Here is a 14275-nt window from a genome sequence, read left to right on the forward strand (position 1 = left end):
AAAAAGAATTATTTGTGCATTTGACAAAACAAGTTGAAGCCCAGACCTATCCAATATGATGTAATTAATGATGAGCTATCTACTGGCAGTAATGCAAACAGAATAAGATCTAAACAGATCATGAGTTTTAGCACTCCTTTTTTAATTTTAATTTGTGAAGACATTCTTTATAGCTGAAAATAAATGCAGAACAAACAAATTGACCCGTTTTTGTATCAGTGCAGGAACAGAGGAAAAAAAAATCTTATTCTGTACAGATACTGAGGAACTGTTAATACAGTATCTTTTCCATTGAAATACATTTTTAAAAATGAAAAATAAAAGGTAGGAAAGGTAAAGCTTCCTCTTGTGCAAGTTTGTTGAATTACTGGTTTCCCTCCCTGGTTCAGGATGTTGAATGCCTTTGCAGGAGGTCCACCACCTCTTTGCAGTGTTCAGCCATAGAAACTTCAATTGTAAGGGTATTCCTCCTTTTGATGCAAAAATAAAAATGACTGCAAATAGGGATCATCTTAAAAATTAAGTGGTTTTATAGCTCATTCTCTCCATCACCCCAAAACAAGAGCACAACAGTCATCATAGAATCACAGAATCGTTTAGGTTGGAAAAGACCATTAAGATCATCGAGTCCAACCATAAACCTAACACTGCCAAGTCCACCACTGTACCATGTCCCTAAGTGCCACATCCACACAGCTTTGAAATACCCCCAGGCATGGTGACTCAACCACTTCCCTGGGCAGCCTCTTCCAATGCTTGATAACCCTTTCAGTGAAGAAATTTTTCCTAATACCCAATCTAAACCTCCCCTGGCGCAACTTGAGGCCATTTCCTCTTGTCCTATCGCTTGCTACTTGGGAGAAGAGACCGACCCCCACCTTGCCACAACCTCCTTTCAGGTAGTTGTAGAGAGCGATAAGGTCTCCCCTCAGCCTCCTTTTCTCCAGGCTACACAACCCCAGTTCCCTCAGCCGCTTGTGCTCTAGGCCCTTCACCAGTTTCGTTGCCGCCCTTTGGATGCGCTCCAGCACCTCAATGTCTTTCTTGTAGTGAGGGGCCTGTTGTAGTTGTCACTTTCTAGCCCAAATAGAATCCAATATATAGCATTAGTAGCAAGGCTTGTTAAAGCCTTAGGCTGCAAGCTGTGAACTTTCACCCAGATTCGCTGACCATATACTGAACTTTTACTTAGCTACATGAAGAAAGGCCCCCGAAACCGTGCAAACTGGAAATATAGGGAAGCTACAATCTCAGCAGAAGCTACAACCTTAGAGATAAGAGAAGAATCGGCCTGCCTAGAGACAATGAAAGGACCCAATGAAGAACAGGAAGACCCCAGGCCCTAATGTCACTATTGGTCCAAACTGTCTCGTGAGGGGAGGGGAACTTAAATTCTAAGGGTATAATTGCCCAGGGATTTCTTTGTTCAGGGTCACTCTCCAGAGGCACCCAGCTTGAGCTGTTTTTCACCACTGTACCAATCAATAAATTCGTCTGGCGTATGTTGCATCAGAGACTCTGCTTTGGGAAACCTAGGGTTGAGCCAGAGCGGAGAGAAAGCGCCCGAGTGTGTGTGTGTGAGCGAGGAGTCGAAAAGGGGCACCTGTCGGCTCCATGGAGCTGACCGCTGCGAAGGGACTCTGGTCCTGGCAGTTACAGTCTCGGGTGGTGTGTGTGCGACTCCCTGAATGGTGTGTGTGTGCTCGGGCAGCGGCTTCTCCTTTAACAGGGCCCAAACCCAAACACAGTGTTCAATGTGTGGCCTCACCAGTGCCGAGTACAGGGGGACAATCACTTCCCTAGTCCTGCTGGCCACGCTACTTCTGGTACAAGCCAGGATGCCGTTGGCTTTCTTGGCCACCTAGGAACGCTGCCGGCTCACATTCAGTCAGCTGTTGACCAACAACCCCAGGTCCTTTTGCCACCAGGCAGCTTTCCAGCCACTCTTCCCCAAGCCTGTAGCGTTGCATGGGGTTGTTGTGACCCAAGTGCAGGAGCCAGCACTTGGCCTTGTTGAACCTCATACAATTGGCCCCGGCCCATCGATCCAGCCTGTCCAGGTCCCTCTGTAGAGCCTTCCTACCCTCAAGCAGATCAATGCTCCCGCCCAACTTGGTGTTGTCTGCAAACTTACTGAGGGTGCACTTGATCCCCTTGTCCATCATGTTGACAGAAGGCATTTTTATCCCAAGTGGCATAAGTGTTTTGTAAACAGAAATCTTCAGTTGCTCTTTAACAGGCTTGTTTTCAAAATCTGAGCATCTTGTTCTGTTTAGACATTTAATTATTATGCCTGTCATCGTTTGTTTATTAAATAGAAATCAGTCAATATAAACCTTGCTATGTTCAGAACCCACGCAGCGCAGAGAAAATCTCCCCCACAATCAGCCAGGGGCAAAGCACTTTCAAGGTAAAGCAACGTAAGCATGTGCTGCAGTATGCTTACTTAATAGTGCTGCAAAACCCTACTTGGTGAAATAGCAGAGAGGAGTTGAAGGAAAGATTTATAAAGCAATAAAAAAACCCCAAACAAACAATTGTGGGTTCCAATTGTGGGCCCTCTCTCACAACCCGAGACTAAAGAAACATCTAATGAAATTGAAAGCAATGCACACAACACATAATAACTGATCAATATAAATAATTATTGTATACAACTAGATTTAATCTCTGGAACTCAGCGCTGCAGGGTACTGTTGAGATGTAAAGCTTATTAGCATTTCAACAGGAAGATTCAGCTCCTCTGCAGGATACTGAAATTATAGAGGATACAAACCCTTATCCAAAACAATCCAAACAATTTCCAAAGCAAACACAAACACTGCTTAAGTATCACCACCTACTTGCTATAGGGCAGAATTGGTCAAAGCCTCCCTACAATCACCAAGTGAACTAAATAGCTTTGCCGCTCATGTCATACAGAAAAGCAAATTCCTCCAACACAAATCCAAACACAAAAGAACAAGCACCTTCATTACATATTACTCTGAGGACAAGAGAAATGATCAAAATAGCAAAATTGTGTCACTGGTACAGAATGCAAGACAGAATCCACCTTGAACATACACACAAAACAAGAAAATCCTCCAATTATCATCAGAGAAAGGCAAAATTGGAAAAAAAAAAATTATGACAACAGTTTTAGTACACCCTAAACTTGGGCCCCATGGAAAGTAGCTACCATCACTTCCTTTTCCACCTTGCTGTTCCTTAGCCCCTCTCAAGAGACAGGGCCAAACCCACAGCCAGAGGCAGGAGCTATGCCAGCTGCTACTACTGCTTCAATGGATATTGGAAAAACCAGTGAGATGAGGATAATTAAGGGCATGTGCAAGCTCTGTAGGAACCCTAGCATGCTATCAGCAACAACAAGCAGAAGAAGAGGCACACTGAACAGCTGAAGTTACTGGTAATAAATCAAAATGACCTTGGTTTAAACACTTTGGATAACAGATACCATCTCTTAATAGTTGTAATTTCTTCTGTTCCCCAGATTGCCATTTTTAGAGTTTACCAGCCAGTTTCAACAAAGCCAAGTAAATCTTGAGTGATTACGTCAGAGGCTAGCCAAGATTTATTCACAATAGATCAGCCATTAAAAAGTACTATTTTCAAATTACAATAATCTAACTTTATAGATGCTGTGTCTAATGGACCCACAGCAAGACAGGCAAAATTCCCAGATGGCTAAGCATATCCTCTTAACCAGTCTCATCCATCAGGGCTGCCTAACAACATCAATTGGATGTCTTGAGAGAATTATTTGTATCCCATACCAAGCACAAACTGCAAAAACTCAACTTTTCACAGTCATTACTACTTTTTTTATTCCTTAAATGTCAATCAGTTGACATTCCTTTTAATAGGAAGGGTCAAAAGCCATTTGTATTTTTACATTCAGCATTCTGTAATCAAATTTTGTGGAACAAAGCCAAGAGTGTACAGCACCCTCTGAAGTGAAAAGCTGCCTCTTAGCAGACCTGGTCCAGTTGTAAAAAAATAAAAAGTCGCCTTTCAGTCAGAGAGTGTCTCCACATATAATTCACAGTATGAAAGTTATATGGGACAGTGTAAATAAGTACAAACAGCATTATTTCATCTAAACCAATACAGTTTTCCAGTCAGTAGAGTTTAGATTCTAATTTCAATTCTGAAGCCAGAATTTGTCTGCCTGATAAATTTTACAGACCTTCCACCATCTCCCCCCAGCTCTTTATTTGAGTTGCAATGTACGTATCAGTAGAAGATACAGTGATTTTTACAGTGATGCTTGGTAATTAATCAGGTAAGTACATTTATTTGCCCTAATATTTGCCCTCAATTATCAGGACAGGGTTGTAAATACTTTTAAATTACCTATTTGTATTTTTGGATTACAACATGCAAAGCAGGCTAAAAAAATTTAAGTTTCTGTATCTACACGTCAAAAGAAAAAGAATTAATTGCAGTCATTTCTTAGTTAAATCTCAAATATTCAAGTTCCTCTTGAATAGTCTACTCAGTATTATTGAGGATCAAGTTCCTCTGTCTGTGTAACAAACAAAATAGGAAATGGTTTGCAGCCTACAGCAATCTGACCTCACATTGTGGCAGTCACAAATGACCTGTAAGACAAGATGCATTTCAGTTCTCAACCATAGGCTAAGTTTTTCAGCAAGAAGCTCAAAGATTACAAATCGTAATTCATAATTTTAGTTTCAAACATGTTTTCATTTCTTCAAAAAGTGCTATTTCCTATGCACCCTTTTAGATGAGTGGCAACAATCCCTTCAGCAATCGGTGAAGACATGCAAAAAAGCCTGCTTTTCCACTTCCCTGACTCGTTTTTGTTTACAAAGCCCTCGAGAAATAAATGCATCGATAAAGAGGAAGGTCTTTTTTGGCAACATACACAGTAAGTATTCCTTATGTAGTAAGAGTTTAAGGAATGATTAACAGAAGAGGAACCTCATGTTGAATTACAAGCAGCAGATCAGGAAGGCTGCATTTGTATTCATGCACAACAATACAATCACAACATCAAAAAAAGATGTAGGCTTTACTGGAAAATACTGCTTAGAACATACCTCAATGATTCCTCTCTCAGGCTACAAAAACCTGTAGACTTCTAAAAATATCTTCCTTTTACTTTCTCTCTCTCTCTCTCTTTTTTAAAAATTCTCACTTGCTATTTTTTGGCATAAGCTCCAAAAATTTCTAGCCAAAGAACTATTCTAAACCACAGTGCTCTCAGACATATTTTCCTTTAAAATAAACAACCAGAAATGAAATTGATTTTCAGAAGATGAAAGCCTTTAACAAACCGTCAATGAAGCTCTTCTCAAATCAATAGCATCCTTTCCCATCAAGCTTCTTCACAAATTTGATCAATTAAAAACAAAAAAATTCTAGCATCATATATGTAAACTTGTATTTGACAATCATTTCATCTAAAAAAAAAAGGACCATCTATTACCATTCTGTCTCAGCACATTCTGCAAACATAAGCGCCTGTTCCTGAATTTCAGTGAAAGTACTCACACAGCAGAAATATAAGAATTCAATAATTCTTGTCTTACTTATTAAAAGTGCTTACCCCAAGTACTAAATATATGCCACAGGCAGCAATTGATCTTACAGCACTTCAGTTAAGTCTGCAATATATTTAACACATAAAGGAGCCCAGTTTCATCATGTAGAGAAGGATTCAATGTTAGCAGGTAGCAGCTGCCAGCACTTGGATACTGTTATTAGAAATAGTTTAGGCAGTTTATACACACAGCATTGATGTGCCTTCTGGTTCAGGCATTAGTAGCTAGATCACGCACTTGAATCGCTCTGTGAAAGGCACCTTAAAATAGAGCTGGGATCTGAGATCACTTTTATCACGGTAAATGCAGGGCAGTTTCATTGACTCTTAGGTTTAAAGTCAACATGCTGGATTTACTCCCAGATTCCTCTAACACAGTCCAGGAGAAACAAGAGTGACACATGCCAACCAACAAAAAACTGAGCAAAGGTGAGTATTCTTTGGAAAGGCAGACTGGTGTAACCCATACAAAGAGGCAAAAGCCATTAATCTCTTACACATGAAAAAAAATAATGTCCTGGTTTTCCATAGCACTGTACATCGCTCCCACTCTGATTATTTTTTTTTTTTTCCATTTGAAAAATACAAAGTGAAGAAGATTAAGTTCTCCCTTGGCTAGGCCTATGCAGCTACCCAGAACAAAATGGGAGCCATTAGTTGATACAACTAAGAGGAAAACATGGTGCAGCAGTTGTGTGTGTTGAAGTCGTGTGCAGCACATTGAAACCAGTGAGCAGAAAGACTTTCCCCTCATCTGACCTAGTTCTGTCAAAGATTCACACATGGAGACAGTGGGTGTAGAGGTGACACATGCAGTATCTTTAAAAATTTTGGAAGGCAACAACTCACAGTGAAGAATACCTAAGACCCTGATGGGGAAAGAAAAGCTTGCTGAACTCTAGAAAATTCAGACAAGATATTAGAAGGCTGCCCATAACTGTAGGCGTACAAGAAAGTGAACAAATTGGGGCCAACCCATTTTAGAAGAACAAAACAGTGCTGGAAAAAAAGTGCCAGAAGGGTGGCTGGTTTCAGGACAAAGCTACCTGATGCTGCAGGTGTGTCCTATTTGAAAGGAGCTGCTGCTGCTGTGACAGGTGCGGCATAGAAAGGAGCTGTCCCCAAAGGGTTTTCACACAAAATCAACAAAGAATCGCAGAAATAAGGAGAAAAGGCTCAAAGAAACATTACTTTTTCATTAGATTATTCTAAAAAATAAATATCAATTGCCTCTAACTCACTGTACACCCAGCCATTGGGAGCTGGGTAGATTCTGTACAAACAGTGGAACAGGTTGCCCAGGAAGGCTGTGGAGTCCATCCTTGGAGCTATGCAAAGTCTGACTGTGCACATCCCTGAGCAACCTGCTGTAGCTGACCCTGCTCTGAGCAGGGGAATGGACTGGAAGATGCCCAGAGGCCCCTTCCCACTCCAGCAATTCCCTGATCAGATTAGAAAGGATTTCTGAGTAGTTATTTAAGGATGACTGTTTTACCACAAAATAAATCGGAGAGTGTGCTCTATATACAAGTTAAAGCCTTGAAAAAAAGCAGAATACAATTGTGAATGAAGTCTACAAATGTCTGTTAAACCAGCTTTACTGGTGGACAGAAGAGGACCTTGGACAATACCATGCAGGCAAAGCACTGGTCATCACTGATGAACAGATTCATGGAGATACCTGACAGTGAGGAGCAGCAAAAGGAAATTCACAGTCTGGAAAGGAAAGGCCCAAAAAATCTAATCACCTACTTAAATCTAAAGTTAAAAGATATACATAACCATGGCAGGTGTCCGAGGCAAATCTTAATCCAACTTAATCCAATAGTCAATACTCCAGTCTTTCTGACCATATCACTAATTTTCTTCACAGTTCCTAGGCAAGCCACTGTGTCTGTTAGGGGAGTACAACAAACAGGAATATATAAAAGGTCCCCCTTATATAAAAGGGATAGCAGTCTTAGGTCAAAAGTGATCAGTGACCTTCCTGGAGAAAGAAAGCTCTTGAAAGAAATACATGACAGAATTGGGAACTACGTAAGCCATCTCAGTACTCATTTACTGAAATTTAATGGGCTTTGACCCAGGCTTACAAAATAATTGAAGTAACACAAGGGTCTTGCTCAAAACATACCACCAAAAACAACTTCAAAAAGTGCTTTATTTTGTCAAGCCAACCTCCAAAACCAGACATTCAAAACAAGAAACCATTTCTTCCTCTGTTACCTGCTCTTCCCAATTACACCACAGGACTATGGTAATGACTACATGCCATTATATAACACATATATGTTCTTGTCCACCCCAAAAGAGAAGTTTTGTTTGTTACCTCTTACCGACAGTTATTTTGACAGTTCTTTTCTGAGAGTCCATCCTCATCTTCTCCCATAATATCCACTGCCGAAAATATCAGTGCAACCAGAATTGCAAAGCAGCATACCAGTGCAAAGATCACAATGCATCTTTGCTGGGACTGAAAGAGATTAAGATTAAAAAAGTTTTAATGGCATGAGCACATTCCAGTCAATGACCTGAGACTCTAAAACTTTTACATAAGATCTAAAATTCTTGAAGATCTTACTGCCATAGCTGTCAACATGAAACACACCTCAGGATGAAAACACTCTCAAAACTGTCCTTCAGGTATCACCTTGAGATGTATTTTAAATCTCTCAGACATTGTTAAATAATTCATGTCACAAATAATATTCATAATTTAAACTGTTTTCTGGTTGTACCACAAGGAAAGCATTATGCATTAAAATAATGATTCTTACATTAACTACCTATTTTCTGATTGCGCCTCACAGATAAAGTACACACTTAGGATGGCACTCAAAAGTCTTGAGAGTTTTGTTGTGTTTGGCTGAAATAAAACATGTCATTGCAAGAACACTGAAGAGCAAAGTCTTTTTTTTATTGCTACACAAAGTAACTGACATTGTTACTATGATTGTCACAGCAACTAAGACACATTGGCAAGTCCTTGCCCCACAGTACTTATATGGAAAACAAATTCACAGATGATAGATGGGATTCAAGGAAACAATGGGAGACTGTTGCTCAATATGATAGGCAATGTTCTCTGAATCTCAGATTAAATATTAAAACATGGCATAGCACTAACTTATTCTACAACATGAAATCCTGCAGTACTAAATCAGATACAACTGTGTAAACCTCCTAAAGACAATCTCCGGACATGCAATTTACATAGCTGCATGAATGTACAGTATATTTTATTCTGAAACAAATGTTCAAACAAGTGTAATGTGTATTTTTCTACTGAAGAAAATTTGCACAAAACCACACATATATAAACAAAAATATAAAAGTCTAACTTCTGTTGCCATATTTTATTTTGATTATTGCCCTGTAATTAAAATTTTGCATAAAGAAAAAAGCTTTATAAAGGAATGGGAAAGTGGGAAAGTATATGGGAAAGCAGGAAAAGTGTAAGGAAAAGAAAGCAATGTCATGCTTGCAGCTGAAAACCAACTTCATAGTATTTCCGTTGTTCCTGACGTTTCATTTAAGAGGTAATAAGTTCCAGACTAATAAGAATGTATTCCAGTACGCATAAAGAAAAGGCCTGACTTTTTTTTTTTTAAATAAGCTTCCAAAACTTCCAAACTAATGCACATCCCAGAAGAAACAAGCTCATGCATTTCAGAACAAATCAGATATAAGCATTTTATTTCAGTCTGTGAAAATCTAAAACACAGCAAACAACTTCAGACAAACAGGAACAACTTTTCTGAAATTTAGCGAGAAATGTGTCCTTTTACCTAACAGTAGCACTGAATATGCTACTTGGGTTATATGCATATTTTAAATGTAATGCATATTAGACACTTTTATACATTTCAAATATATGCTTAAATCTGTGTTTTCTAATACACTACCTAAAATCTTACAAGCATGCAGCATGAGAAAATCTTCTTCAAGCATTTACAAAGCCTACTTCTGAAATAAATAAAATTTGGACCTTTTTTTCTGCTGCTAGGTAAAATCATGGCAACATATGAAAAGAATTAGAAATGACTGCATTTGGGTGTCCAGAACTAAGGCTGCAGTCAGACACACAGTAGGACTTAAGAGAAAAATTTTAAAACATTGCCTCATGCTACTGGCAAGAAAAACTAAGAAGTGCCAAAGATAAAGAGATATTCAGATCTAGGACACTGCTTTGTGCCATTTCTTCATCAGGATGCCTCGCACTCTTGCTAAGATGACCATTGGCTCATGCAGATTTTTACAGTTCTGTATTTGCAGAAACTGTTTGATGCAGCTTCTTCCAAGTGCTGAGCATATCACCATGGCAGCAAGATCGCAAAGCTACTCCCATACCAGCAAGCCAAACAGAGCCAGGGCTCATTCTCCAGCCCCTAAGAGCAGTGGATGGGACCCAGCAGAGCTCGCAACACTAGCGTTGTTCTTCCTCCCAAAACAAGATAACTGCAGCCATTCTACTCACTGGGAACAGTTCTGAGTCCATATTTTGGGCAAATTTGTAGCAACGAGCATCCTAGCTATCACACAGTATAAATTACTTCATGCCGTTGCTCCAGGGAATAACTCCCTTCTTCTTGCTGCATCACCATGCAAGCAGCAGAACAACTACAGAGAGCTGCAGGGTCACCGAACCAGCAGGGACCATGGTAGCCTTCGAGGCTGGGCCAGGACACATGGAGGCAGCAAGAGATGTTTCATTAAAAGGAGTCCACAGTACCTCTTATCACACACGTCATAAGTCATAAAATCGCCCTAAAAACCTTTTAACCAACTTAAAACTTAAAGGCCAAAAGCTATATAAAACCTACAGTGTATCAAATATGGTATCACAAGGCGGTGGGGGTGGGGGAGCAGGTGCAACGGATGCCTTAAGTTCCTTCAATACCAGGAAATTTTATGGTAGCAATTTCTAGGTGGTTATGTTCAAGGAGTACAGAAAGGGGAGTCCAAAATAATTCTGAATGGATCCTCCTATTCTAGCTTTAATTCCCATTCCACATAAATTTGGGGAACATATTCAAGGTTTCTTGACTTCTGTGTTGTAGTTGAAATTTGTATAAAGCTTAAATCCCTGTTCTTTCAGTTCTGCGTGTGTACAGCTTGTCAAGCTCTGCAGTTTGAGTGACTGCTTCTCACTATAAGCAGCACAAAGTTAGCACCACTAGTAAGGCCACTGCTATTCTACCAGCACTAAAATACAGAACTGCACAAATCTAATTTACTGCTCTTATTCACACAGACCCTTTATATTATGCATTTGTCTTTGACAGTTATAAGGGATTAGTTATTTTACTTTTCCTTATGTACCAGCTTAACAGTATGGTTACAAATAGCGTAGGGGAACTTTTAAACCCCCACACAAAAAAAGAACCACCTTATCAAACTGTGACAATAGTCTTTTTTCTTTGAACTAAGAATAGCACAAAATATTAAATAAGACAAAGCAAAAATTCCAAGTTTGTGATTCTCCTAACCCTACATTTTTAGTCACAGGTCTGAAGGGTCAGGTAAAGACCATTTAAAAAACTTTATATAGTTAGTAAGGAGGATTTTGAATGGTTTTACAGTTCATCTTGAAATTACTCCTGCTAAGTGGTGATTTTTTGATTGCTTTTAAATCTATATATTACATTAGAAATGAATATTTGAATATTGCTTAGATTCAAATTGATGTTTATATTAGAAAACAAAGAATAAAAAAAGGCTAGTGGCACCAAACAAGTCTTCTGAGCCTTTCCTTTGACAATGGTAATAAATCTTAATTTTCATGCACTAACGCCATACTGCGGGCAATTTTCTAATAGGCTTTTTCTAATTAAAATAGATTAGAACAGACCGTGTCACTGTTCTATTATAGCATCCATGCATGCCTGTGTGTATGAATGTGTGCATGCACGAGTAATAGCAGGCTTCTTGAAAGAATTCAAAATAGAAGAGCTCACGCCATAGACAGACTAGAAGGAATCTGTTAGATTTTGCTCTTCAGACTCTTGCGTCGGTGGGCTTGGGCAGACTGTTTGCTTGATGCTATGTTGTTGTGTATCCCCTTGGCAACTGGGATCCCTCAGAGCTTATCAGACCTATCCTCTCGCTTCCTTCAGTAAATGCCTAAAAACCCTCTGTGTTTAAGCTTTCAGTTTTCAACACTTAATTACAGAATACAGGGTCAGGAGGGACGTCTAAAGCTTATGTAGTCCATCTGTCCATATACATGCTTAATTTATACAAATACTACTTCTAACAGATATTTGTCTAACCTGTCCCTAAAAATCTCCCGTTCAAAGAGATCCTACAGTCTCTTCAGGCAACCCATCCCACATGTTACCTTATTGATGCCTAACTTAAGTCTCTTATGCCGCAATATATTTCTTTTCCTTCCCATACATGCTGAAAATGGAGAACAGAGTATCTTCATTCTTTCCTGCTGCAGTCTCTTACATATTTGAAGACTGCTAGACATGCTAAGACACCTGGGCGTCTAGCTTGACTGGACCTGTCAGAGGACAACCATGGCTGAGATTTCCCTCTTAACAGTGTGGAGATCTGTCTACTGTAAGCCCAGAAATTCTGTTGCATGAGACAGATTTCTTCAGAGCTTATGGAAGATTGGGAAAGAAACTCCTGCAGGAACAAGGACTATCAAAAATGCTGCTATTTTCCATTTCATGAGCAAAATGTGTTTCTTTCACCTGCCTCATCTAGCTTAAACAATAGCTACGTTAAAACAAATCCACCAAAACAATGCATTTACTAAAACAAAGCACGGTATTTTTCATGCTGTTATACCCCTAGGTAGAGAGTGAGAAAAAGAGCAAAAGCCGTACAATGGGTATGCAGTGCAGTACAGTACTATTCAGACTAGATTTTAATCTGAGAAGGATCCTATCTGTTTATTTATTATTAAGAAAAAGGATAGTCTATGTCAGTTAAGGTTGTATCAGAGCCTGTGTTACCCAGGCAGAATTTAAAATGAGAGCAAGAAAAAAAAAGGCTTCCATCTTTACTGCACTCCCATTGCTCAAAAGCTGTTAAGAACACTTCAGTGGCCCATAAAGCTTTCAGTTTCTTTACAAACAATAGGTATCTTTGTAACACACTAAATTTAATCAGGAATTTACTTTTCCCTCAACACAGTACAAAAATGTCCTTCTCTCCCCAAACAGGAGCCATGAAATTGCAATGCTGCATCTACTGAGAAAACTGAGCACATAACAACAGAACATATCATGGCTTTGAACTAGTGCTTTATTTTTATACCTATTTAAAGAATAAAGGAGGTAATGTTTATACAGCATAGTAATACGGAGTTCATATCTGCTTGTCAGAACCACAGAGGCTCTAAGAGGCAGGTTTTCACATCTTCTGTCATATCTGTAGTCTGCTCATGCAACTTTCCCGCAGCATATCTGAACACCAGTGTGAGAGCAAAAGCACTCATCTTCAACACTAGTAACCTGTTCAACAGCTCTTAAAATTCTGCTTACGAGTGGAGTTTTATGGCACGCTACAGTACATTTGCCAAAGATAGCAAGGAACTGCACTTCAAGAATTAGCCATCAGTCTTGGATTAACCTTAGTTCTTAAAATCATTATGTGTGTTTATTAGAGAAAAACATTACTATAAAGACTGTTTTCCATTAATCTGGAATCCATACACAGTAATAATCTTCCTTGCAGCCTTAAATCTCCCAGCTAGTATGATTAATACCAATCAACACTTAAGTTCCTATTAAACAAAAATAGGAAGGAACTGATCCAAGAGTACTAAGGTAAGTTAAATATTTTCAAATTGGCTGGGCCTAGTGAGCTTCATCCTTGGATATTTAAGGTACTAGCTGAGGCTAACAAAGAACTTTTAGCACTTACCTCTGAAAACTCACGAGCATGAGTGAAGTATCAGAAGACTGGAAAAAGCAAAAATGTTACCCATATTTAAGAAAAAAAGGTGGGCAGGCAATAGAAGTTGGGAAATAAACTAGTTATTTTAACTTCCATCTCTAGAAAATACTTGAATAAGTTAAGTAATAAACTATTATACATAAACACCTAGAAGATAATAAATTTTGTCAAGAAAAAGTCACATCAGTCAATGTTGATTTCCATCTTTCCCAGTCATGAGCCCTGTTATCCTGCTGGAGAAGCTGAAAATAACATACACTTTGATCTTTAATAAAAACTTTCTTACAAACCACAGAAACTATGTCCAGATTATTATAGGAGAGGTGTAAAGCCTGTTGGAATATCATGCTCATTGAAAAAATGGGAGGATGTTTTAGAAGGGACTCAGAGGATTCTGCTCCGTATCTGGTTTTGTTCATGTCTTCATTAACAATCTAAATTATGGACTAGAAATGAAATGTGCTTGTTAAGTTTTCAGTCAAAACAAAAGCAGTGCAAATTGAAAGCATGCTGGAAGTCTAGATTAAAATTTCAAAACGTTCGTGACAACTTAGGGGGTATGTTGAGAAAAATAGGTTAAAATTCAATTAAGGAAGAGAAAAGAGCTACCAGCAGGTAGGAGCAATCAGTTGCACAGGTACAGGAACTGAAGAGACCATTAGGAAAAAGGACAATCAAAATGATTAAGAGGCTGGAGCAGATGCTTTAGGAAACAGACCAAAAAAGGGTAGGAGTCCGTCGTTTGGAGAGGAGAAGAAATATGACCAAGGGATACAAAATCATCACAAGAGC

General features: G+C 39.1%; 1 protein-coding gene across 5 annotated transcripts in view; it reads right to left on the minus strand.

Moving 5' to 3' along the window:
- PLD5 (phospholipase D family member 5) overlaps positions 1–14275 on the minus strand; it is a 188217-nt gene that overhangs the window by 101251 nt on the left and 72691 nt on the right. For 3 of the 5 annotated variants that reach the window (XM_075495985.1, XM_075495989.1, XM_075495986.1), the window contains one exon: positions 7906–8042. The exons of 1 other annotated variant lie outside the window; for it this stretch is intronic. In XM_075495985.1, coding sequence (XP_075352100.1) covers positions 7906–8042 — 137 coding nt within the window. Of the gene's footprint in view, positions 1–7898; positions 8043–14275 lie in introns of those variants that run through there. One more of the 5 variants, XM_075495987.1, reaches the window with a different exon arrangement.

This window comes from Mycteria americana, chromosome 3 (assembly GCF_035582795.1).
Source record: "Mycteria americana isolate JAX WOST 10 ecotype Jacksonville Zoo and Gardens chromosome 3, USCA_MyAme_1.0, whole genome shotgun sequence".
In the NCBI taxonomy this organism is placed as follows: Eukaryota; Metazoa; Chordata; class Aves; order Ciconiiformes; family Ciconiidae; genus Mycteria; species Mycteria americana.